Source organism: Trematomus bernacchii, unplaced genomic scaffold, assembly GCF_902827165.1.
Source record: "Trematomus bernacchii unplaced genomic scaffold, fTreBer1.1, whole genome shotgun sequence".
Taxonomy (NCBI): domain Eukaryota; kingdom Metazoa; phylum Chordata; class Actinopteri; order Perciformes; family Nototheniidae; genus Trematomus; species Trematomus bernacchii.
In genome coordinates, this window is record NW_022987698.1 from 8219161 (window position 1) to 8246452 (window position 27292).

Here is a 27292-nt window from a genome sequence, read left to right on the forward strand (position 1 = left end):
ACATTAACACTCGACTCGAGTCAAATGTAATTAAAGTCAGATCCACTCGTGTCTTGGACGGGGCAGTGATGTCATAAACCTGTTAATGTACGCATTCAAACACTTTTTCTTTTACCAGCTGTATTCACCTTGCAGGTGCAGCTATGTGGCTTTTATCCTGGATAAAGTGTTTAAGTCATGGATGTTTAAAGTTTAACTTCTTCATATTTGACTAATATTAAAGTTCACTTTTCATTCAGGAAGTATGACGCTGCGCTGTCAGTACGCTTGTCCATGTTTGAGATTGGTCGAATGCTCCAAATACCACCCCTTTCATGTGAACGCGCACCTAACTAGATAGGACACGGCTGGCTTGAGCGATCCACTTGATAACCAGCGTCGTAGTACAGCTTAGCGAGAGCGCGTATGTTTTGGATTGGGCCAACCGGCTAACTCAAACATATCCAGGTTAGGAAAATCCAGCTTCGTAGTACAGGCCTCAGGTGACATGGAGAATATGAGGAGGTAGAAAGGATGAACAGTGTTCATTTAAACAAATCTTTTATACGTTTCTTTCTCCTCTTGGTGTTCTTAAACACTGGAAAAACAAGGCGCACATACTGTATGGATATAATGTCGTTTTTCTCTGCATTAGAGGATGGAAATAGCCTAAGGTGCACAGTAAATGTGTTTGGGACTTGCTAACCTTTTTACAGTAGTGGGCATAGGCAAGACACGGTAAGGACAAACACAGAGCCATCCAGCAAAGCAAGTCCTGCACCAAAACAATCCAATTCACCAAAGAAGTATAGTTTACTTTCCGGGGGTCATATAGGAAGCTATAAGCAATATTTAATAGTACAATTGTAGTTGTATGTGAAACGGGTTGATGCTAGTGATGGACAGAGAATTACCATCAGATGCAGTTTCTCTGACCTCTTTATAATCTTAAAGCTTGTTGTTTTGATTTTACAGCTTGCATCTTCTCTGTTTTGATCTTGTTCTCTCTGCTCTTATCATTGTTGCTTTTGGCATACATAGACTTTTTGTTACAGAAAACAGATGCCTAAAAACCTACTACACTCCACCTGCCATCTGCAGACTGACAACGTTTACTAATGCTGATCAAGTCTTTTCCACTCACTGCCCCATCTATAAACGTCACTGAAGAGCAAGACCAGGAATACGTGTAATTCTTAATTTAGTTTTCAAATCAGGCCAGTGTTGTTCTTCAAATGTCTATACTAGTACAGTGTTTTGTAGAATATGAGTCAGACAAATCAACATCTTCCTGATATGGTATTCAGACAGGTTCAGTGATGTTATCCTCCAGCCCATTTGTTCCCTACTGCTGTCAGTAGTTGTTGCTAGGCAACCGTTCTATTCATGCCAATATACACATATCGATATCGAAACAATATTTAACAGTCAATGAAGAGGTTGCTAATTTAAGGTTTTAAAAGCTGCCTTAAACAAATCATGTAGAAATCTTTATTGCAATGTGAGGTACAACATTTTTGTTTTTGTTTTCTAGGGGTTTACAGAACAAAAAATGTTTTTCTTACTTATAGGGACGACATTGACTACATCAAAAATACAATAGTTACATTGTTCAAGTGCATCAATATTTGTTTTTGTCAAACATGCAGTGGTGTAGTCAAACCATCTGTAAACAATTACCATTATTCATAAGCTTTTAACCTTCTTTGATTTATTTCCTCTGAGAGTGCAGCTTCCCATGAAAAGGAGGTGTGTGTGAATGACTCCCCCCAGCCCCAAAGAAGTGCGCCGGCCATTAAAGCACATTTTTGCAGTAGCCGTAGTGGCCAAACAGTGGTAATAGACTCCCGTTCTAGTCCTTGAGGTCATATTGACCTAAAAATACTTCTTCCCGTTGACTTACATTGGGAAATAAATGTCTGTAAATCATCTTATATTTATTTGTTGTTAAACAAACTACCCAACACGAACACTTTTATAGCCCTTATCTGAATCATGAGTTCTAAAAGTTGTAAAATGTGCTAACATTTATTTTCCCTCTCCATTAATTTGACTAAATCGAGAGCGGGAAATCGGAGACGGGGCTTAGCGGAAACTGAAGTTTGCATACTCTATAAGCAAAAGGCCGCTGATGATCTGAGTAGTTTCTGATCTACAGTCGCTCCGTTTGGGCTTCATGCGCCACTGAACCGTATCCAGTTCTCTTTATACATCCATGGATCAAAAATGTGTAAAGGAGTTCCCTCCACTGAGTTTGAACTAATTTCTTTCTCCTTACACTTCTGCTGATTCAAAGCAGAACTGTGTATTAATGGGCAAACCAGCCACAGAGGATTATTATATCACTATGGATTCAGTCCAGACTTTTCCCTCTTCAATTAGCTATCAGCAGCTGCTCTCTAACTTAATAGCGCTCTTATCTAGCCCTGTAGAAAGGTCAAGCCCACTGGGTGAGTGTAGTGAGTGGATAGCTAACATTTAGTACTTGGATTTCGTGTGTGTGTGTGTGTGCGTGCGTGCGTGCGTGCGTGCGTGCGTGCGTGCGTGCGTGCGTGTGTGTGTGTGTGAAAAGGAGTGTGTGTGTGAAAAGGAGTGTGTGTGTGAAAAGGAGTGTGTGTGTGTAAGAGATAAGGAGTGTGTGTGTGTAAGGATGTTGAATATGGTGGGTCTGAAGGGCAAAGAAATGTCCTTTGTGTGTGTGATGGCGTTGAAAAATGTGAGAAGATGTAGGTTGAGGGAGAGCTATTTGAAATGCAGACGTACAATTCATAATTGGGGTCAATCCTATTCACCATCACCTTTTTTTCCAAGAATGTAAAATGTGCGATCTTTGCTTTTAATAAAAACTCAGTCATCAAGACCTGTCTACCCTCTGTCATTATTTTTAATGAACTGAATATATAAAGAACATACCTTAAAGGGGGTTTTCAGGCTTAGTATCCACTCATGCAGCGTTTTCTCTCAACACTCTTATTCATTTGCATTGACATCATAACATCTTATTGTACTAAAATCTCTGGTAGTACTTTGGTCTTTTGTTAATAGAAAATGTTATTGCAGGTATCCAGCAGCTACAACACAAACACACTTATTTAACCACACATAGACCTCGACTGTCCCTGCTGGAGTATACGGGATGAAATAAAGACCCTGATTGTTACCTTCTGAGCTCGGCGTTTGTCTGCTCTCTGGTTCTGGTGGTAGATTCGACTGAAGTTGGAGACGATGACGGGGACAGGCAGGGCGATCACCAGCACGCCGCTCAGGGAGCAGATGGAGCCGAAGATCTTCCCGGCGATCGTCTTTGGTACCATGTCTCCGTATCTAGTAATGAGACGGATGGGGAGAGGATAGACAAAGTGATGAAACGCATACATTTGTAGCCTGACGATACACTTGGTATGTTTAATGCCCATTTCCAGTTTGTGCATGAAGTGGAAATGCAATCAGTTGTTTTTCCGGAAAGCCTTTGTACTTGCGTTAAGCTGGAAAGCTGGCATATGTAAAAAGCAAATAGAAATGGAATACCCCTTGACATTAAACATTCAAATGAAGACAAAGTGGTCATTCTATCCTGCTGTTGCATGTGTCTGTATTGACAATTCTGATGCTTTTTTTTCACTTTGTTACAAATCATTTAACTCCTGTTGTTTCAGCTTCTCTCAGGCTCCCGATAATTGAATTACACAGGTGACTGGCTGCTTTAACAGGTGGACAGAGGTAGAGAGATATAGGATAGTGATACTGTAATTTATGCAGCTCAGACCGGGCATAACAAAGCCATGCCAGTGGGCTCCAGAGCCAGGAGGAAACCAAGGTTGGCTCGCTGAGTAAAGCTGTGGGCCATGGTGGCGTGTAGTGGAACAAATGGATTTTAAAATACGGTGTTCTCAGACCAGCTTGTAAATGGGGTGGGAGAAGAAGTGAAATCATCTCCTGGAGAGGCCCTTGACAGCATGTTCAAGTGATTTGAAGCAATGGGAAACTATTTTTGCAGGTGCATGATCGGGACCATTTTCAGGGGAACAAAGAGACAACTAGACGGAGTAAAGACGAGGGCAAATTCTCCATTGCCGAAGTCCCTGTCAGACTGATTTTCCTGAAGGGCCATTTTTAAAAGAGATTGAGCCTGGGGTTTGATTTTGATCCTAAAGATTTTACTAAAACACTTGCTCTTGTCACTGGCCTTTTTTATCTCTTGCTCTCTGGCTGTTAAGCCTCTGAGTTTCCTCTCCACTGCGCTCTCGACACAACGAGACTCTTGACAGGTAAGCCCCATGCACTGTTGACCGCTGTGTCTCTGGAGGGCCGCTCTCAGCACAGACGTGTGTGGGTGCTGGCTTTTCACTGTTGTTTTTTTGTTTTTTTTTGGTCCCACTCTCATGCTGAAAAGCACTATAATCACTCTACTTACCTCCTGCTTACTACCCACAAACTGAAGAGCTGGGGGATTATCACAAACCCAGCCTCCTGCTCTGCCAAAATAAATATTTGCGAGGGAAGAACGTGATGTTGCTCAAATCCTCTTTGAACATTAGTTTTTCTCTCATTTATTTTTCTCACAAAGTATGAAGGAGCACAGATGATGCAGATCACAAATAATAACCCAAATGAGACTACACTAACTGACAGACCAAAGGATTAACTAATCCCGTGAATAATCTGTTTGCTTTCCAAACAAAATGTAAATGTTGAATACTGCCAATAAAGATGGATTTATGAGTTATTTACTATGTTTGCAATAATAGAGAATTCCAGATTTAAACTTTTTTCTCAAAGTATTTGAGAGCCGTAAGTAAGCGCAGAAAGCACAGAAAGCAGAGATTCAGAAATATGAAGGATTATTGACAAGCAGTGGAGATTTGACCACAGGGCCGGTTGTTATTGTTGCTGAGTCCTGCTGCTGGCTGCCAGAAAATCAGACAAATGATTTCACAGTTTGCTCCGCTCACTGTCTGTCAGCCGATGAGGGGTGACACTCTCCTGGTTGTGTCTCTGCCTACTTTGGGGTAATAATGTTTGACACTTCATACTCACTATGATGTGTCAAACATCCTTTCAACTGCTACACAGGAATATAAGAAATGCTGCTCTTTGCTTAGTTCACAACAGGGTGTAGTGTGAAAAAATAGAAGGAAGCCAAGACAAAAGTGATGACTAGTTAGTTGTGAAGGCTTGTATGGAGGCCAAAAAGGGGTTCATACTGGAGCTATTCCTTCATTTACATCACTTCTCTCATTACAAAATGTAAAACCCACCTTTTTATTGAAATCTTCATTAAAGCACACCAGGCATCTCTTTTGATTTTTTGCAGCTATTTAAAAGCATTCAAGTTTGAATCATCCCTTACATTTTTTTCAAAATATTTGAGGATCACTGCCTGAAACTTTGAACCATACCATTCAACAAGACACTGCGAGGATAAAAAGGTATGTTTTTAGTGTATATAACTTTACACATTTTACAGACTGCTGATACGAAAAGTGACATGAATATAAACATTTTATATGAATTGATTTGAATCTTGACTTTTAAGTTATTGAGGTGATTATTAAAAGTATATCCTTAAAAATATTTATGATTTAAACAGAAATCCTAAAATAGTGGTGTTTCAGTCCTTTTTGAAGCAGTGGGACAGTTCAACAATGCCATGAATCCTTAAAAATCTCATTTCAAAATGTGTAGCAAGGATCAAAGGAGTCCACGAGTTTGAACATTAAGTGAATAATCCCTAAGAAGCACTGAATGATTAATGGTTTAATAAACAACAACTAATGACCAATGGGGCCCACTTAGCCTCTCCGGTGCCAAAAATACACTCATGACTTATCTTTACCTCACCCTATTACCCTTTATTTTTTAGGATTGATGTGTTGTAATCGTCTCCAAGTTGTGCCAAGACAGGCCACATACATGAATATATATTTTATTTATCTGTAGCATTTTATACGGATTTGCATAAACTGATATAACAATATGCTTAGTTTCACACAGTAGTGGGCAGCTGCAGTATGAAATGTCAAGAGTTAGAAACGTCCACTCATTAAAATATTTCAGATTAATTAAATAGTCAATACATCTCAGACAGTTTGAAAAATTCAAATAGCCTTTTCTGCATACATAATGCAAAACACTGCAGGCTTGTCTCCAGAATAAATATGGTGAATATACTGTATGGTACTCCTTGATGAAAGGACAACAGCTGTTAACCTGTTCAAATCAATACATTGATATGAGCCACTTTGCTATTCCAGTATAGGATAAATTAAGTAAACAATGAATTATTCAGGAAAAGCCTGAAAGATTAGTGAAACATTGCAACAAGGCACCAAACACAGCAGTGGGGATATTTTCCCAGTAAATAGTCTTTCACAAGGACTCATTATTTTGCTTATTCCGTCGGCCACAGTATGAAACAGGTGGCACAATCTTTTGTGAGTCATATATTCTGTGCTTCAAATCTCTAGCTTGTTTTACTCTTCATTAAAAGAAACAGTAGCTTCAACATGGAAAGTGCGGCGTGCTCCTCATGAAACTGAAGTGATCTTGGCGTGCTGCATCAAAAATGTAAAATGAAACCAAAGCAATCAATCTGGCTGAATGATTTCTGCTTATGGGAGGTAGAAATGTTAGTGTCAGAGTCAAACTAAGTCAAATGTTGTTAGCTTTGCTACAGTAAATAACATAAGAGCTGTTATGCGAGAAAAGCTAGAGGACAAACATATGGTTCAAGTAATGCAGGTAGGGGTGTTCTTATTGTTGCTCTGACAGGTGTAAAGGGGCATACACTGCAAATTGTCATTTATAATTATTTCTTGAAGATTGATCAGCTGTTTGAAGTAAAACATGCTCAGAAAGCCCATAGAGAGCAACACACACGGACACACACACACACACACACACACACACACACACACACACACACACACACACACACACACACACACACACACACACACACACACACACACACACACACACACACACAGACACAGACACAGACACAGACACAGACACAGACACAGACACAGACACAGACACAGAACTGACTTGTCTGACTTTTTTTGGGCTTCTGCAAATGAATAAAATCTTCTGATAACACAACACGCCGTGGAGGGTGCAGTGGCTGAAGATGGAGGGTCACTGCCGGCTATGTTTAAAGAGTAAAAACATTGATGTCAGGAGAGGGCCAAAGCTCCTTATGTTTTCAATCCAATTATAAACTACAACCTCCCCTTGGACACCCCCCAGAAATGAATTTTGAGCATGCCTCCGTCTCCAGTACAAGGCAAGACTTAAAGACGTAAAGTTCAATATTTACTTTGTACCAACTTCGAGGTCATTACTCTTTAACAAGAATGTCATCACAGTTACTAAAAAGTCCGATGCTCCTGGGGTCAATGGTTGTGCGCTCAAACAAAATGAGGGATTTATTTGCCATCTTCACAAATTGTCCCAACACATGGAGTTTTGTTGCATTTTGCTTAATGAAGAGAGACAGCTTCTTTGTTGTGGATATATTTGCTATGAGGATACATTTATCCTGAAATGCTAATTTTGAATTATTCATCAAGTTAAAAAACATCAAGGACAAGGAAACAGATATAAGGGAATTATTTAACCATGTAAAGTTAAAGCGTTTGCTAAACAGATCAGATGATCCTTTCAAGTCTTTAAAGGATGAACTAAAACACAGTAATATAAATCTCCTGAATGTAATGTTTAGCAGCATAATCCTGATTGTTGTTTTGTCACAGACAGACATTTGCTGTGTGACACTGCAGGTTAAACAGGAGATCTCTTTGCATGATGTTTACATAATCTGCCTGGAATCTGAATGGCTCTAACAGCATGCTACTGGAATCAGTGTTGGATAATCCCATTATGAGTAAAGAGTTTGGAGAATGTCAATCCACTTTGCCAGGCCGTCAAACAATCACATAACAAATTGCTAGAATCTTAAATACATTTTTTGCAATAAATTCTACAATGATCGCAAGATCCTGGGAAGATTGCATCAACAAAGTTTGCCAGGGCAAAAAACACATGCAGAGTTCAATCTAATTTGAAGGTAAAACTGAACAATAGCCAAATGAAACATAATGTCAGTAATACAGTAAATGTATAAACTACAGCTGACTACATCGAGAGCAGTGGAACAAACAATACATGAAAAAAAAGAGATGTAGCCATCTTACAAAGTAGATGATTGGCTAGTAGTGTACGAATGTTGCCTAAAGGGGCTTTAATAATTACATGTTGTGCTTTACATGCTTTAATGGTCAAAAAGTGCATTATTTTTCTGAAACCAGAGCCAAGTCTGCTCTGATTTGTTAGCTGGCCGGCTCCGTTAGGATTTCTTTCAACCGCTTAGAGATGTTCCACCACTTAAAGGTGGGGTAGGTAATTCACTTCAGAAACACTTTTTGTTATATTCCATGGAATGCTCTTAACATCCCAATAGCAATGAATATATTAAATGCTTTGACAATAAATACATTAAAAAAATTCATCTGTGGAAGCCGTGGCGCTGTAAAAAGCACGACCAATCATCTGAGCCGGCCCGGCTAAAATAACTGGATGGCCTACCTGCCTGTCAGCCTTCCATCTGTGCACAAACTTATCTCGTGCCCTCATTGGTCATGTGCACGTTCGTGTGTGTTGGAGTAGGGGCTCTGTAAGGAAGTCTGAAGGAAGGGGCAGATCTTTTCCGGTTGTGTACTTTCAAATTCTAGCGCACTCGAGCTGGTTTCTCCAAAATTACATACCCCACCTTTAACCCATGTACTAAGTCCGGCCAGTGGGCCAATTACAGCCCGCTGTCAGATCCCGCTACTACAAACCCGCTACAAAGTTAAGGTATTCCATATAATCTGTTCAATGTTATCTGACTCTCCAAATATAAATGAAAGGTACTGTTTTTAGTTATACTTCCTTTTGAAAAATAAAGATAATTGTGATAATGAAAATTGTTATATAACAGTGTATTTGTATGTCATTTTTATGTTTAAAAAATGTCAGAAGGGACAATGGCCCCCGGACATATTCAGATTATCAAATCCGGCCCTCTTTGAAAAAAGTTGGGACACCCCTGCCTTAACCCAGGTACAATGTGTCGGAACGCTAGCACATGGAGGTGCGAGTGTCACTATGTCGCTAAAGTAAACAAAGGACTACAATGGAGGCGTTTCAGGCAGTGGGGGAGAGAAACTCCCTCTGGAGGGAACTTTGGGATTTTAGCCTTTGCAGACCATTTACATACACAAAAACCTATAACACTGCAGGAAAGGGAAAACCCCAAAAAGCATAATAGGGCCTCTTTAATCAAATCAGCAGACACAGAGCAACATCAGCAGTTATGTGTAGTCTGGCCACCTGGCAAATGTGAGTCCAATACTCAATCTAGTTTTCAGGCATTTGTGTTCTTTCAGCGTGTTCCCCGGCTGTTTGTTAACTTTGTCTGTCTTCTGTTTGGTGCTGGGCATGTAGTGTACAGAGGGTTTATTCGAAAAAATGTGTTTCTGCTGCCTGCTGGAGATGAGGTTGACGAGAGCCGTGAGAGTGATTAAAAGCACACAAATTGCCTTGAAACTCAAAGAACAAGCCGCAAACATGTTCAAATGCTCCACAGAGCCAAACTGCAGCACAGTCGTGTGATAACTATCTCTGAATTCACAACTATGAGTAACTTTACATAACACAGCCATTTTACCTGTTGTAACCATAACAATATTGATTAGTGCAGCTTTAAAAATGGCTTGTCATACTTGCTCTGTCAGATCTTTGTTTAGAAATGTCCCTGTGTTACACAATCTCAGAAATAAATTGGCTTACAGTCCTGAAGACCAAAACTCTATTACATCTTAAATACCCTGGAATACATCAAGCTACAGTTAGATTATAAACCATAGGTTGCTTAAGCTCACAAGGTGCACAGTCTGCACACTAACACACATACTTATATGTACTGCATAAAGTATGTTATTAAGATAGTATGAAAACTGCACATTTTGAATTCAGACTTGTTTCTTTTGCAGTATTAAACAGTAATGAACACATCTGAGCCAAAATCATTCTGCATTGTATATTTCTGTTGAAAGCTGCTGGCTGATTTTGAATTTTATCAAGGTCTCAGTTCCCTTTCCCTGAAGGTAAAGCAGGGTTCTATACAAAGAACCGCTGCTGTTTTGTTATTCCTCTCTTTCATAATTCACAATACGTGTTTGAACCAATCTGTTCCCCTGATCAGCACAGCGGCAACACAAAAACCAATCTGCTCTGCTAAAACTCAAAACGTGAACATGAGCAATGGCTGACCTCACCATCTTTCCAGGGGGAGTTCAGGGTTACACAACCTCCTGTACAGATATTTACACACAATATCGCGACTCTGTTTTCTACTGAAGAAAAGCAGGAGACTGGGTGATAACAACAGAAACAGGGGAGCAAGAACGAGAGGTTTACATACAACCCAATGGCTGTTGTAACACACTCAGGCACGCAACAGGTGTGATATTTCACTTTTAGTGTGACCTGCTGCCACTGCATAGCAAGCACCATTAATCATAACCTATGTGAGCTCCTGTTTAAATCAGGCATGGTCTATCTCAACAGGGAGGGTTAACGGCAAGGGCAAACTAAACTGCCACAGGGCAGGTTAAAACATGACCTTAAGAACTGTGATTGTACATAAAAGAATGAAAAACGTGTCATTAAAAGAAGTTCATTATTGGTCAACGTATGATGAATGAGGGACGAGAAAACAAAAAGCGGTGAATAAAGACACATTTTCCTAACCTTAGTTTACCAAGGGAAGATTTTCAACGATCACACATTGTCCTTTTCAACTCCCTGTTTAATATTCATACGTAAGCTACAATTTACCCATGCTGCCCCGGAAAGCCACTGTCCTCTTGTGGCTGATTTTGTTTTCCAATAGTTTTACAGTATCTCTGGTCCTCTGAACATTTCAAACAAATGTTTCTTCAACCTGATTTGCAGTAACATGTATATGATCAATACTTATTAAAATGTTCCAACTAATGGTCGTTCATATACAAAATACAAACTTTTTTCAACAATTAAAATGCATTTATTGTAATGGTCCTGTAATCATGAGGTGATCAAGTCTTCATTGTATGAGTGATGTATACAAACACTAAGTTGAGAGACTTAATAAATAGATTGTATACAGTACATTTGAAATAAAGAGTTTCACTGAGAAAATTCAGCTTTTAAAAAAAAACTGTATAGCCTGGCCATCATTCTGAAGTTGTCACACTCCCACAGCTGCCTCAGGGTCTGCATTGCACCAACAGTGTTACATCATGAAAAACAACTTATTCTCTCGTCCATCTCTGTGACTGTTACATCCGCCTGACGGACTCCCGTTCAAGCCGTGTACTGTTTTAAATCATCACAATCACTAGAACTACTAATACTACTTTACATTAGGACTTTAAAATCTGCATTATACAATTGTTGTTGTTTTTATGGTTTTGTTTATTATGGTGTCTACAAATCGATAAGAACAGGAATCCTCATAGTCATTTTAGGAGTATGCTTATGATCAAATGTAATTTAAGTACTGTATTATCAGATAATTATTCTAAGCTTTCATTAGTAAAACTACCCCATCATAAATATTACTACAGTATACTCAACTGGCGGGTTGGGCTTTCCTAAAAGGTCATAAAAAAAGTCAGGGATCGAAAATAAGACATGGAAAGAGAAAGAAAATGTTCTGCTACACAAACTTGTACACATGTATAGACTTTGTTTGAGGCCCAAATGTTCCAAATTATCCTATTAAACATATGATAATACAGCATTGTATAATAAGAAAAACCTGAAAATGTTTGAGAAGAAACATATCTTTGATATAACTGCTAACAATTTCCAGATATCTGAAATGGTCAAAATGGGGCCAAAACTATAAGCACTGTGTATTGGAAGGGTTAACAATCCAAAGGTTTGTAACTACTAGTTTCATCTTTGACAATATGTTGTGTTTTAAAGATGTTTAATATGAATCTTCCTTTTAAAATTTGAATCTATAAAGGACCAACCATATCTGTCTGATAATTATATCAGAAGGCTGAACAGGCTGAATCAGACACTGTTACGATAAAATATCACAGAAGAGCGATAAGAAATCATTTCAGGATAATAATATGAAAATGTTCCTGCATGGAGGCAGATGTATTTTAATAAAATGATTGCAAAAATAGTCAGACAACTTTAAATTAGTTTAATGCTGCATGATTTTGAAATTCTTCTCCTGCCCCATGCACTGAATCATTGCTCGCTGTTCTTTTTGTCTGTTTGTAAATGCAGCCCAGGCGTCATCAGAGTTTCTCCCTATGCAGTCAGTCTGATGCAATCATCAGAAGTAATGAAGCATAGTGTCCTGTGGATGTGACAGGAAATTCTTATTCTCTTTTGTTGTTCACTACCTTGCAGGGATGTAAAAGTGTGTGCAGCTCAGAGAAGTGCTGGGGCAGCAGAACATTCAGGAACATTTGTTTTTCAGTGCTAAGCCGTGCAGGCACCAGAAATGGTATCAGCTTTTGTTATTATGGTAAAAAACCTTCAATGACAATTAAGTCTGCTAAAACTTGGGTTTCAATGGATGTGGACAATAACAGATTTTTACCAGTTAATAACAAACACAGCTTTAAAATAAGGCATTGTTTTGTAGGCTTTGTTCTCAATCACATTCTTCCTCCTGCTGAGCGTAGGATTAAGAGTGTTATCCTAATATGACTGCAATGAATGGCAAACACACTTATTCATGCTGAATGAAAAACATATCTGCATGTTTGAAAATGATGAAATACGGGGTAAAAACCAAGCAAATGTTTGCAAAGACTCTGTAAGTGTTTTAATCAGGAACTGAGATATTTGAGAGAAAATCATATTGCGGGGTCATATTTCTCCCGCATTTCTCCCGATTTCTGACAAATTGAGATTTACTCACGACTGTTTCCACTCAGACTTTAATACAGCTACACCATTGTTTGGTTTCCATGGTAGCGCGGCTCTTTAGTAGTGAGTCTCTTTAGTAGCGCGCGCAACTGAAAGTCTGAGAGGGTGAGGAAGATAGTCACAAATAAACTGAACAAGAATGGACAACTCTACTACCACCCCCCCCCCGCGATGGTTTTGAAATGCTCCCGATTTCTGAGGTTGGCAAGTATGGAGCACTAGACAAAGTAAGCGCGAGTGTTACTGTACGTATTGATATCACTATGTCACGGAAGCAAACAAAGGGAAAACAGGAAAGGGAAAACCCAAAAATAGGGCCCCTTTAAAAAGAATCTTGTACATTGCAAACACACAGAAGCCATTTCTACCTTAAATGTCCTCACATTCAGGAAGTATTTCTATTTGGTAATATATTGTAGAGTCTACCTGCTGATTTATGTTTTCTATGAACTTTACAACATGTGACATCTGGTGAGTCTAATGTTGGACAAGAGGAGTCATCATTTAAGCAAACGATCTAACTAATTAGTTTCTCGTCTCTGCCTGACGTCTGCTTCTGATCCTCCTGGCCTTCTCTGTCACTGTGGGTGTATCCAGTGGAAGGAGCTGTAGCTCTTGATCAATGGTTCTCAACTATGATGTGAGGGAACGCAACACAATTAGCTGTGGATCGGGGGAACTTGCCTCCTGTGTCGTATTGGGGGCAAGGAAATGAAAATGTGGCAATTAATAAGCAGGAAGTGCTATACCGTCATTCCTTCTCTAATGAGCCAATCTGGTAATTCTGTGATTTAACTGCATCAAAGGAGCAATAAAGAACTCTGCACAGACTGGTCAGGAACTACATTAAATTGACATATCAAAGGACAGCTGGATATGACATGTCCTACAAATTACTTTGATATTCTATGAGAGCTAGAAGCCAGCCAGAATGCCTGTAGAGTGTGACAGCTAATCCGTTTACATCTCAGATTATGTGTTTGCATTGAACACTTATTACATTAAAGGCCATCCTAAACCAGCAGTATAGAATGGAAATGGACAATACATACCCCCAATAGTGTGGCTCCAGTGATGCTGACTTGTTATCCTTTACTCCCCCAAATAAGAAGCACCAGGACTCGATCATTTAAGAAAACATGATATAAATCAATGCATAAAAGTTGAGCCTCAATGAAAATACATTAATGGCGGTCCTTCAGTAAGAGTTAACACATAGTCACAATAAGTCATTCACACAATTAGGCTCAGTAGAAATACATGGTTGAGAGTCCATGCTCTGAATTGCATTGCCAGCCATCAGATAGTTTCACATTTGATGGAACAATATGGTCATAAAACACAGATACGCCGGGTAATTCTCCAAGGTAACTGATGTTTCCCTGTTATGGCAAATATAGGCGAGTGGATTCCAATATATCTGCTATATTTATTCTTCTTGTGGTCCATCTCTATGAGTTGGTTTTTCAATCGCCTCACTCTTTTTCTGAGCCAATTTAAAGACTAAAACCAACAAGCCTTTGCTCCTTTCTAAGACAGGCTGCAAAGATGAAAAAATAACATCCTTTTATCTACTTTCTTTTGGGTCTCAAGGAAAAACTTTGTTATGGCATTTTTTACAGTTTTGATGTCCAATTATCAAGTTACTCTTTCAATATACTATTCTTGTGACAGTAACAGACTACTGCCAAACACCCACTGTGGCTGGATTAACACAAAACAGACACAACACCGACGACTCATAGGGTAGAGAAGTATTGTCAGGAAAAACAAAAAAAATGAGATGATGCGAGTCAGAGCAGGGACCTGTTACCCACCACAGAGAAAGACATGGTTTACTGGATTACAGCTACCCTTCTGGACATGGCTCTCCAAACAGCTGCTCAAGTACATTTCAGCCTCAAAATTATAACAACCAAGGATATTAAGGGGCAGTTTCAACAAATCCAAACAGGATTAGAGACTGAAAGCTTTATTTGTTGTCTTATGTGATAGTATGCAGTAGTAAGATTAAATGCAATAAAGAAGCAATAAAATCAGTGAGATCATCTGTTGGTTGAATAAAACCCCACAATACCTGCACATCCGATCACATACCTGCACTAACCATCTTCCCACGTGTCTCACCTTCTCTAACGGTATATCCCTCCTCATGTCCAACCTCCAATCAGCTGTTTCTCCATCAGGCTCCATTAGAGAGCACACAATGAGAACAGAAATGAAAAAGCTTTCTTTGGGATCTTTTAAAAAAGCCTCCAAAGTAGGTTACAGGAGAAAGTAGGCTGCCAGAAATGCTCGGGAGACCCAAGGAGCTACTGTTGTATCACTCAAGAGGAGTGGCATCCCACTTCAGGAGTTCGCACAAAGAGACGGATACAAATGTGGTATTTGTGATGCAGCAAGTAGTGCGTAATTGGCCTTTAAAGTTATCTTAAAGCAGAGGAATCATTTAGAGTGGGCTAGATGGCAAATGCGAAGCCTTGAATGAAACACTTCTAGATCGGAAATATTTGCAATGAATGATACAACTCCAACACCACATTTATTTAGCCTTTTTTAAATTTGGAGTTTTTGGAATTTAATCCCACATACAGTTAATAATGTTCGCTTGGTAAAGATCAATGACTTTCTCCTACTGTATGGGAGGTTTATTTTGCGATGTAGCGTAGAAGTCTTAGAAGCTAATGCTAGCATGCTAATTTCCCCAATATCCCCACTTATTACATTTGAATTAGAATTACATTTGTTATAGATAATTATAGTTCCGTGTGGGGCAGAAGAAACATACTGTCATGTAGCAGTATTGCATGACATGTTTTACTAATCAGTGACCCATAGCTTTAATTACAGACTTCTAATTATTTGATTAGCATCCAGCCAGGATGTAAAGCGGAGGATGTAATTGTAAGTAGAATGAATGTGTCTTGTGTTTGGATTGTAGTATGGCAGGCGCATTGTTGGATGGTCAGGTAAAGTGTTGAAGACATTCTAAATGTAGCATACGCTTAAAGGATTTTAATTATTTGGTGGACTTTTCTTCAAGGTAGCTAAAATAAATCTTAATGACGCTATAGTTCACAGCAGTAGGCCACATTAGCTTTTATGCCAGTTCACTTGTGAGCATTCAAGTGGGTAGTATTTTGAATGGTGAAAATAAACTAAAGACATGGAATGCCAGAAGACCAATAAACTAACCCTAATCTGGCTAAATTGTTTTTTCAAATATCGGTATTGAGTCACAACTATGAGGTAAACTCACTTCCTCGAAAAGTGCTGGTAACACTGCTGAAATGATGACTCACCATGATAAATGTAAATTAATTGTTATCGTATTTTTCTCCATGGCTGAAACTACACGCGTCTTGTCAGAAGCGGAACAGCGTGAAAAGGTTAACTTTGATCTCCAAGTTTCATCTCTGCTATCTCTCTACCTGTCTCTACATTATAAATGTGGGGCGAGGTATGACTAATCTTTTTTTGTTGAAAAACAACAGTGCAGTGACTAGACATAAATTAAGGCTTGGTAAAAATGTCATTAGACAGAACACTTGAACAAGTTCACATTCAAGAGAAAAGTTTTTAAACCCATTAATCCAGATAAGACATAGCGCTGACAGCATGAACTTATCAACAGGAATGTTTAGGACGCCTCTATTTCACTTCAGGCCCCCAAACAAAATGTAGGTAAACAGAGCAAAGGTCTGTGCGAATTTAAGCCTAGAGACAATGATAGGATCTTATTAAATGATAACAGAACAAAATGTTGTTGTAGTTGTTTTTTTCTTTGCGTGAGAGACACCACTAATGAGAGACAGAACTAAAAGTCTACAAAGAAAATAACTGATCCACTGGGAATTCACATGATCAACAGCCAACAAACCTTTACAAGAGAAACGGATGGCCTTTGAATCACAACTAATGCACTGAGAAAAGAGAAGAAAAGCACACATTATTTTTCAAACATGAACATACAAATATTACTAAGTGAATTTCTTCCACAGGGGTCAGACATTCATGAATAAATATGTTGCTGAAAATGTCATCATGAAGACAACCTCAAGGATGCTTTCCGAGATATGAAGTATCTTCTTTGTTTAATATTAGAAAACACATTTTCTTCAACCACTGCGAAATAATTTCCCCAAAAATGAGCATGAATATTGTCCATGGAAGTGATATCAAAAACAAGCAGTTTAAATATATTCACATCTGTATTTTAACCTGCTTAATGAATTAGATTTGATTTTGAGCAATGCAAGTTTATAATTAGCCCGATCAGGAACACATCTTTGTACTTCAGTACTGTTTCTTAATACAGACGTATACACCCCCCCACAGGCACCCATTCACAACAGCTTTCTCTACTCTGACGTTCCTAATTAAGCCTTCTTTGTTTCCCCTCTTCGGTTCAGTACATCGTGTGCCCTGGATGATTGGATTAAGGTTTTAAGTTTCTTTATTATCATGTGCACAACAATTACAAGACTACAACTAAGTCTTTGACAATGGAGCCCTTTAGCAATGCTCATTAAATATATATGTATAAATACATAAAAAGGAGAATCACTAGAGTAAAAGCTAAATAAGAAAGAGGACATAAGAAAGAGCAAGTTAAAATATTTTATGTATATAAACTATGGCCCGGGGGCCAACTGCGGCCCGTTGTCCATTTTGAATTAGCCCTCAGCAAATTCTAAAAGTATAATGGAATATCTGAACACCTGAAACTTATCCACACCTGCTTTTCTTATATTATACTTCTTAAATATATATGTAAACATTTATAACACAGTAGTATTCATGTGTTAATAAGCCCACTTTTCAAATAAATTCAGTCAATTCAAGTTTAAAACATTTTCCAACAAATCTTAGTTGATAAAAATAACTTATTTGCATAACACGCTTGAAATACACCCCTTCACATTTCCCCTAACAATCTGAGGCTTCTGTTTTAAGGGGCAAGCTGCCAACACTTTTGTAACAAAACAAATGAAACCCTATGGAGAGCTGTGATGTAGGCTGTTTTTTATTAAAGCATATTCAAGTATTAAGCATAATTTACCTACATTTGATTGAATTTGCTAACTTATAACTTAACTAATGAGGCAATATACCTCACCTCTAGTGAGTGGCCCAGCCCTTCCTATGTTGTCCTTCATGTGGCTCTCAGTGAAAAAACTTTGGACGCCCCTTGTCTAAAGTTAACCTAATCGTTTAATGAGGCCCGATAAACATTCACTAAACAAAACTGTTGGATTGAAAATATCCAAGTTTACAATCTGTTGTGAAATGTTAAACAGGAAATATAACGATGAATGACGTATGCACATATAGTACTGTTACTTACCTACATATGGCTTGTGTGTGTGGATGAAAGAGGGTATGCAGCGGATGCCTGGCTTCTATTGCCCCCCCACAGGAGTTTGTCTCTTTGAACTGGTGTTTGGTATGAAACCTGGGAGTGGGAGCCCTTTAGCCTAAAGGTAGGCTCAGCTGGGAGTGGCAAACCTCCTCTCATGTTTTAAGTTTTGGGGTAAATGATGGATGGATTTAAATCTATCAATGTTAAATTCAAACCAAAATAAAAACTTCAGGTTTCCTGGCAGACTTTTTCTCTGATTAAGAGCTGCACACACTCGGTTGCTACTTTATTACCCTGAAAAAAACGAATGCAGACCAGCTCAAGATCCTAACTTAATAATAACATGTATAATGTCCAGTTTTTGTTCAAAGTATTTTAAAGAAGTGCCCATTTATTCAACATCATTCTCCATGTTAAGGCTTTAGCTTGTGGTTCTGTTAAATTGTATAATGTTATACTGTGTTTCTGATATTTTTTCCACCCCAACCAAGAGTAGACATGTCATGTTAGAAGTGTCTAATTGTCAAAAATATTGATGCACAGATAGGAAGATCTAACAAATCTAATAACTGAATTATTTGTTAAACAAAGATGTAGAGTATGTGAGTAGGTACTTCATAACAACAAATCACTTTGATTCTTTTTTTATATTTGAAGGTCACTTTTCATGGGATTAGCATATATTTGTTATTTCTATATATATGAAATATATGTGATCTATATATTAACCATTTACTTTTTACTTATTTCACTGATATACAGTAGAACGTCTCTGATTAAAGCAGTTTTGTTCAGAAGTAGGAAAACACATAACTATAAGACGGTATGCAAACCTTTAACCCCAGCAATCATCTCAGATAATATAAATTGATTATGCCTGGAATCTGATTTGAAAATTGCAAATAATAATCACACATAGTCAGTCATAAATCCTCAGAAAAAACAATTGGACTCCTATGGGTAGTAATACTCGGATGTCTGCGTCTGTGATGATACATTTAAATATATCAGATTAGACTTCAGATTTACACGGAATATAATATCTGCAACTTAACACTAATAAATCAGAAGCAGTGATGGCAGTTTTGAGCAGAGTAATATTTCACAGAGGAAGCTGCAGTCAGACGGGTTCAGTTGGCAGTGACGGCAGCAGACATTTCCAAACAGAAACAGAGGCATTAGCCAGCTTAATGTGAGGCAGAACTACACTGTACTGTCTGCACCCCAAGGATTTTGTTATGATGTCAGTTTTAGGTGTTGGTTTAAGTAATTCCAAGACTATTACCATCTGTTTGTGCTTGTCACTGCGTGTTCTAGGCCCTTAAACAAACACTATTTACTCTGCAGTTCCCTGGGCAAACATCTGCTCAGTCGCGATAGGTACTAAATATTAGGCAGCAAAGCCTCCCAAAGCTACGGGGAAGTGGCAGAATAAATTATTCTTGACATTTTCCATGGGGGTGATAATGCAGGCTTTCTGTGCCAGCAGAAAACATTGTTTATTTACTTGTTTTATTGCCATACTCGTTAATTAAAGGTTTTGCTGTACGTGCACAGCATCTTACAACTCAATTGTGAATAAATTAACGTTTAATATAAATTCTAGATATCCTGGTGGTATCCATGTGATTTTAACAATTTCTCTCAAATCCGTCTCTCACCTTTCATTTCATTTCACTCTCTATAGCTCACAATCACATGTCCCTATGAGTCCCTCCAACTGCGAGCAGAAGTGTGAGCAATATGTAATAGGATGGCAATGCGCTATGCAACCAGGAAATCATTATTACATTTTATTCTGTTCATGTGTAGAATAAAGATGGCTTACAGACTCTGGGATTTGACTTTATGTAACTATCTTTCGATTGATGTATATGAGCTTACATTTTTGTACATCACATCAATACCCAAATTGTGGGTCCATGTCAGTGTTGTGTTCCCATTTTACGCCATTTGTATTCCTTTAAAGAAAGATTATATGGAACCTCTCTTTAAAACATTAATTCAGTTTGTGATCTCTTCAGCCCAAGGTTCACACACCACTCCCTGGACTGGAGTATTGAACAAACCTGAACATGACCAGTGGGCGCACTAAGCCTACAATCCTGGTCACACATTTGGGTCTGCACGCATAACTGTCGTGTAACCCTTGTGAACATGGCGGAAGAAAATAAGCGTTGCAGGGACTAATGCGGACCCTTGGAAACTTTATCAGCACAACATATGAATGACCCTTTGCTGTGATGTATTTGTATGACAAACAAACAGCAACACAGGGCATGTCAGGGCATGCTTCTATAATAAATTAGTTCTATCAAACAAACAACTGCTATGGCTGTTAAATAAACCTTTACCATATCAGCCAATGCAGTCATTTTAAAGCCCTGCAGAATATTTACTGTGTGTGCGTGCGTGCGTGCGTGCGTGCACCTGTGATTCACGCTTGCACCGCCTCACACTGATTGTATCAGACAATGTCATGTGTTTTGCAGGCTGCTGTTAAGGTCCGGGCACATGGAGGAATGCAGGCGAGGAGAGGTGGATACAAACAGGATTGAGCAAACAGAGATACATACACAATGAAGAGCACGGATAGATAAGGCCTGCATGGTGCTTCCACTGTGCTACTTCAATGAATAACTTATTAAAAAAGAAAGATAGATAGGCAACAGCAAACATTATCTGCATGAGTGAAGAAAAGGAAATTAAAACTTTTTTCTAGCGCATGATTTGTTTTGCTGTTAATGGTTTGTCTTACATGAGTAAAGTTTAATTTGATGTACAATAATTAAAGTATTTGTGTAGCATTTTGATTTATGCTTAATGCTACTGTAAATTAGTGTCAAAAAAACACAACCAAAAAAGAATTGTAAGGTTTTACTTTATCAGCATTTTGAAAACGAACAAAAAATTGTTTGTACATTAACACGCCTACTGTATAATGCCTTTTAAAAAAACATCTAGGACAAGGGGCATCCACAATAACTCCATACGTTTAAAACATCTGTACGGAGCCCTAAAGGTTCATGAATAAAAAAAAAAAGTATCTCGTTCGCACAATATACTTTCTCGTTCGCACGAGAGAGTTACCGGTGAAATGGCAATGCATACATTATTTGAAATATATTTCAAACTCAGACTTCATTTTAGGGACATTTCGGCCAGGGGTGTAGAGCTATTTGTTTACCGGATCGGCAAAACAGGAGAGTCTAAACCTGTCTGCCTTGATCTATGAATTCATGTCTGTGACTCTCACAGTATCTGCTATCTGCGCACAGAGAGCTGTGTCTTTTACACACCGCCTTCACTGTGTTTACCTTCATTAGAACAGCTGAATAGAGATTGAGGCTGCTACGTTTTAACCACACACACACACACACACACACACACCTCTACACACATCGAGCTGCCCGATTATTCCCCCTATTACTCGTTTTAAGGAGATGTCCGGTCACCAGGGCGCATGATGTGTGTGTGTTTGTGCTCTGCTCAGCTCCGCTCGGTGTGTGTGTGTTCGGTGTATGTGTGTGTCCGACACGGGCATGTGTTTTCAAATTACCATGAACAGTAATTTACACACACCTGGCTAACTCCATAGGTATATGTGTATTCCCAAGTGAAAGAAATTCGTTTAATCTTAATCTCGATGTAGTGCTTAGTCCTGTCAGAGTGCACCGGAACGAACGGCACTATCATATCTTCTGAAAACAAATATACACACACACACACACACACACACACACACACACACACACACACACACACACACACACACACACACACACACACACACACACACACACACACACACACACACACACACACACACACACACACACACACACACACACACACACACACACACACACACACACACACACACACACACACACACACACACACACACCTTCTTAATAAAACTAATAATATGGCATAATAATCTGGCAGTTCGAAGTATATCGTGCGCACGAGATATTATTTTTTATGAACCTTTAGGGGCTCCGTACATCTGCATCATCCTCATTGCCAATCCTTATGACCCAGACCAACTGAATGTATTCACCCACAGTAACTTTAATTCTCAGCACTCACAGACACAGCAGTGCTGGACAGTCACAAGTTGTTCTGTTCTGGGCTCACAGAGCAACGGTCAGCTAATGATGGTCCCTGGGTTGACTGAAAGAGTGAAAAGCAACACGCTGTATAGTTTGCACCAAGTCATTGAAGTATGGATGAAACTCTTGAAAGTCTTGAAAATAGCCTGCAGGGTGGCTCTTAAGTTCTGAGGTACTTTGTATTCACTTGGCACCAGGCCATGCCCTTGTTATGAAGTGTGACAGGGAACAAGGTGTCTGCTCTTGTCTATTGAGATCAGTCCTTACTCACTGACAAGTTTCGAACTGAAAGGCAATGCAGGTGATGCTTTATGAAGAGAGGGGGCTAGAAGAAGAATTGAGCACTGGATTTGATCAAATCAGTTCCACAATAGCTGGGGGCATGAGGACATGAGACGAGAGAAATGAGAAGTCAGGAACAAATTTGCAGAACTTCTTCGCATTTCAATGTCAAATGGAAAAGGTTGTACATGTGTATGCATGAACCTTCCTGACGGTCAAGAATATGACAAAAGGATACAAAAAATGTCACATTTCGGCGCGTCAGAAATACACTGTTATCGATTCTTCAGAAGCTCCATACTCCCCCTCACACCCCATCCCTCTCCCATCATCCCCCTGCTTCATCTCATAGAGGATGGGTTGGTGAGGGAGAAAGCTATTCAGAGTCCTCCACCCACAGTGTGGGCCTCAGCAGGGGGGTCTACAGCCAAACTTACCCCCCAGTCCCACTCATACTTTGAGGATTCACCTCATGACCTTTCAAACTGACCTCAACTTTTAGCAGCCAGCTGAAAGGCACGAGGACACCAGCTCCACGTCTCTCTGCATTTTAACTACAGCCTCTAACATTTTTCAGTACAGTCAATGAAAACAGCGGGTCAGCCTTGGTCAAAATGTAACTTGCATTTTGACAGCAATGTCAGGTTAAACAAAGATTCGACAGACAGTTTTATATCTAAGTTCAACAGGATGCTATCATTAGCAAACTAGCAATAAAAAAAGAAGTAGTGCTGAGTCTAATAGTCATGAGCTTAACAGGCATTTCATAAAAAAAACTGTTTTAGACACATTTTAATCTTGAGCTGATGACGAAATATGAATGGATCACCAAGGTTATTACAAATCATACCGAAAGTAACACAAATACCTGTAGCCAACTTCATGGTAATCCTTCCAATAAATACTAAGATCCATCGCTTTGTTGACAATATATTTCACTTAAAATTCAGAAAATTACGAAATGTAATGACATTCTTCATTTAATTTCGCATATATACAAAAGCTCATGGCAATCTATACAATGACTTTTGAGATGGTACTGGTAATTGTTTTGCTGAATAAAGGCTGTCATAAGTGGATAATTCCCTTTCTACAGATATACAAACACAGAGAGACACTCCCCAGCAGTGGGAATGACACAATACAAAGGGCTTAGCATTGTTGTAACACGGACAATGACATCCAATAAAAGCATTTGAACTTTAAGCTTGTTCGCTTGTGCTCCATTGAGAGGGGAGCTGCTTCGACAGAAATCAAATAACTCAAGTCAACCTTTGTCACCACTTACGGTAGCTGAGTGCAATTCACCTAGAACAAGGCCCTGTAATTTAAAAATCACCTTTGTGTTGCTGTCTGGGGGAGTCAGTGCTGTTCAGCTGTCAGTGACTGAAAGAGACGTTGTTTACTGCAATCACAGAGCGAGTAGAAGCACTGCAGATTCCACATTTTAAATCCTGCAACTTAGCTTGACCTCTCCAATGGCCAGGTAGAAAAGCTCAGCAGAATGCCACACTGAGATCAGAGCTCTAGGGGATGTAGAGGATGACAAATAAATAACCTATTTAATGTGGTCGGCACAGGGAAACAGATGTTGGCCCAGCACACACTGTACAGAGGAGGTAGAAGTCATGGGGGAAATAATCTTCCCATTTTTTTCCTACCTGAAAAATTCAAAATTCAATACATTTTTCTTTCAATAAGATATCTCCCTGTGAATTGTGGTGGTAAAAAATATTAACTTTCTCAAACTCTTCAGTATATGGTCTATTTTTCAGTGTGAATATGTGTTCAAAAGATCCATACGGCCCTACATGATATATACTATAAATAAACACAGCTCTATTATAAAAAAATAAATCCACCGACTTAGAGTTTTAGCACTGAACTACAGTTAGAAAGAATGTGTCCTGGGCTGACAGGAGTTTCTCAAGTGTTCCTCACAAAGTTTTTTCCAAGTTTTGATTGACACTGTACTGGTATAAGAAATCAGACTGATCAGATATTCTATAGTTCCTTTTCACATAGTCTCAATACAAAATGTATGAGCCCATCCAATTTTTGATTTCAGCCAAATTACAGCTGACATTTTAACAGTCTTTCCAGACAAATACGTAATTAATTATTAATGGTCAAGCAGAATGTTGTCTCTTAATAATCATTAGAGAGCAGTCTGCTCACACATTGATCAAAAACACAGCAAAAACACATAATTCATGTCTTGGAGTTCAGCCTGACACATTACTTATTCATTAGAGCTGGGAATATCTTGCACTAGCCTGCAGTGTTCAGTATACTCTGCATCAGATTACCAAGCAAATCTGAGACTTGTAGGATCTCAATTTCAGCCATAGCCTTTTGTGATTTATAACATTTGTCATCATATCTGAAGAAGTGCAGGGTAGACTATTGTTGCTCTCACAAAATGTTTGCACAATGATAATTTTGATAGAAAATTAATTAATGTGGATATAATAACAAAGTGGGTAAAGGCAAATAATAGAACAGCTCTAAAATAAAAAAAAGACAAGATTTAATCCACAATCTAGGACAATATCAAGTCTCATATTAACCTGTTTAATATTAACCAGGACTGTACATACATAAAACCTGCACTGTTTTTACAAGCTTTAACCTGCACTCACATCTGCACACTTATGTCAATATATTTAACAATTCAAATATGTATATATGTCCATTCAAATGACCAACGTTTTACGGACATATCTGTTTCAAGTTACTTTATCACTTTATTTTCTAATTTTTGTATTATTATTTGTATTTGTATTGTATTTTATCTTTATTTTTTACCTTGTTTGAATCCTGTTTTTCAGTCTGACCCTGTTGCTGCTATCAACGCCTGAACTTCCCCACGGGGATAAATAATTTGCCATCTTATCTTATCTTATCACAATATCTATGTGCATGTGCAGCTGTAATGAGATATTACCAAGGTAATTCATTAATATAAACCTAATTTCTAATGTTGCTAACATAACATCACGTTTGGTGTGGATATCACGTGGAGTTTGTGAGGAGTCGAGACACTCAGTCACGGGCGACTGCACATGTGAACTCAGACCACGTTGGACTCATGTGAACATGTGTTCATGGGGTCTCTGGAGGACCCCTGTGTGATCAGGCTCTCATCTGGCTCTGCCTCTGCCTCAGCCCAGGGGACGGGGCTTGTGTTAACACCATGACAGCATACGTAAGCTCCACCACAACAGAGTTAAAATCACATTAACAGATGGCCTATTTGGCTGCAGCTCTTTAATTAACACCAATGAGGCTTTCACTTTCCGTTGAGTATTATGTTCTATCATCACTCCATTAACTTATTTTCAGTCAATTTTGTTGTCCTATCGGAAGTTTGTTTTGCGATTGCTTATATGGCCCGTGAGATTGTATTTCTCTCCTGATGGAATTCAAGATGAGTTGTGATTGGCTGCAACTGCACAGCCATTTTATAATGAAATTCAGGGCACATATGGCGTGTTATTATTTTATTTTTGGAAACAGGGAAGAGGAACAATTGTACAACTAAAAGTAAAAGTATCAGTGCAGAACTATCTACGCTACAGATGGTCCTCATTATCATAGCAATGGTATTTACATACAAATCACACATTGATGGATTTACCCTGTCATTTCTGCCTTTGCGAGGTGATCAAATTAAAGAAAAGGCAAATTACTTATCTGATTATTTGCTGTCTTACAAGTTACAATGTATATTGTATATACTGTATACGGTATATTGTATATATACCGTGCGTATACAGTATACTGTATGTATTGTTTTTTTCAATTTGTTTTTGGAAACATTTGCGATAAAGTAGATCATATGTTTTACCTGCCAAAAGATGTATCTACATAATCATCAGACAGTCAGTGATATTCTATTTTCTGCTCAAAGCAGATTTAATCAAACTGCATATCAAGCAATCAGAATGATTACGAAGTCTCCTCAAATCAAGATGCACTTCATGTGCTTTTTAAATTGTCCATCCCAGAGGAGAATAAGAGGACATTATTTCATTGGTTGTGCATACCGTACAACAGTGGTTCACACTGGTCTATAATGAGTCGTGAAAGTTGAGTATAAGCGCAAAAAAAAACCATAGGCAGAGCCATCAACTCCCTTATTTTATGAAAAGCAGAGGATAATTACGGTCGTATAAAATCCAGCCTAACTTAAAAATAACTTCTCCTGCTGTTTTGTTTTTAAATGTGCCAATTAACTTGTAGTGTTGTAAAAGAAATGCATAATACGTTTAAAAGTTTTACACATTCATAAGCTTTAAACTCTGGCTACACTTCATTTTTTCTTTATTTCATTAGGTTCTAAACTTCAAATACACAGTTTATTTTTTATCTCTGGAAAATAAACTTAAATGGATGTTAAGTTTGCCTATGTGCCTTGACTATGGAGAAATGTGAACCCTAAGGTTATAAACACTCTTAAACACTTTATACTTGAAATAACTTATTATGACCCAAGTAAGATCTTCAATTAGCAATAAAAAATCCAATGAAACAGATATGCAGCAGTTAACCCCACACATATTAA

The 27292-nt window shown here is 38.6% G+C and overlaps 1 protein-coding gene across 1 annotated transcript in view; it reads right to left on the bottom strand.

Annotated features, from left to right (window-relative positions):
* The window catches only part of LOC117489374 (potassium voltage-gated channel subfamily D member 3-like), a 70006-nt gene that overhangs the window by 15517 nt on the left and 27197 nt on the right, over nt 1-27292 (bottom strand). Inside the window, 1 exon segment of the mRNA XM_034138594.1 lies at nt 3141-3303. Coding sequence (XP_033994485.1) covers nt 3141-3303 — 163 coding nt within the window.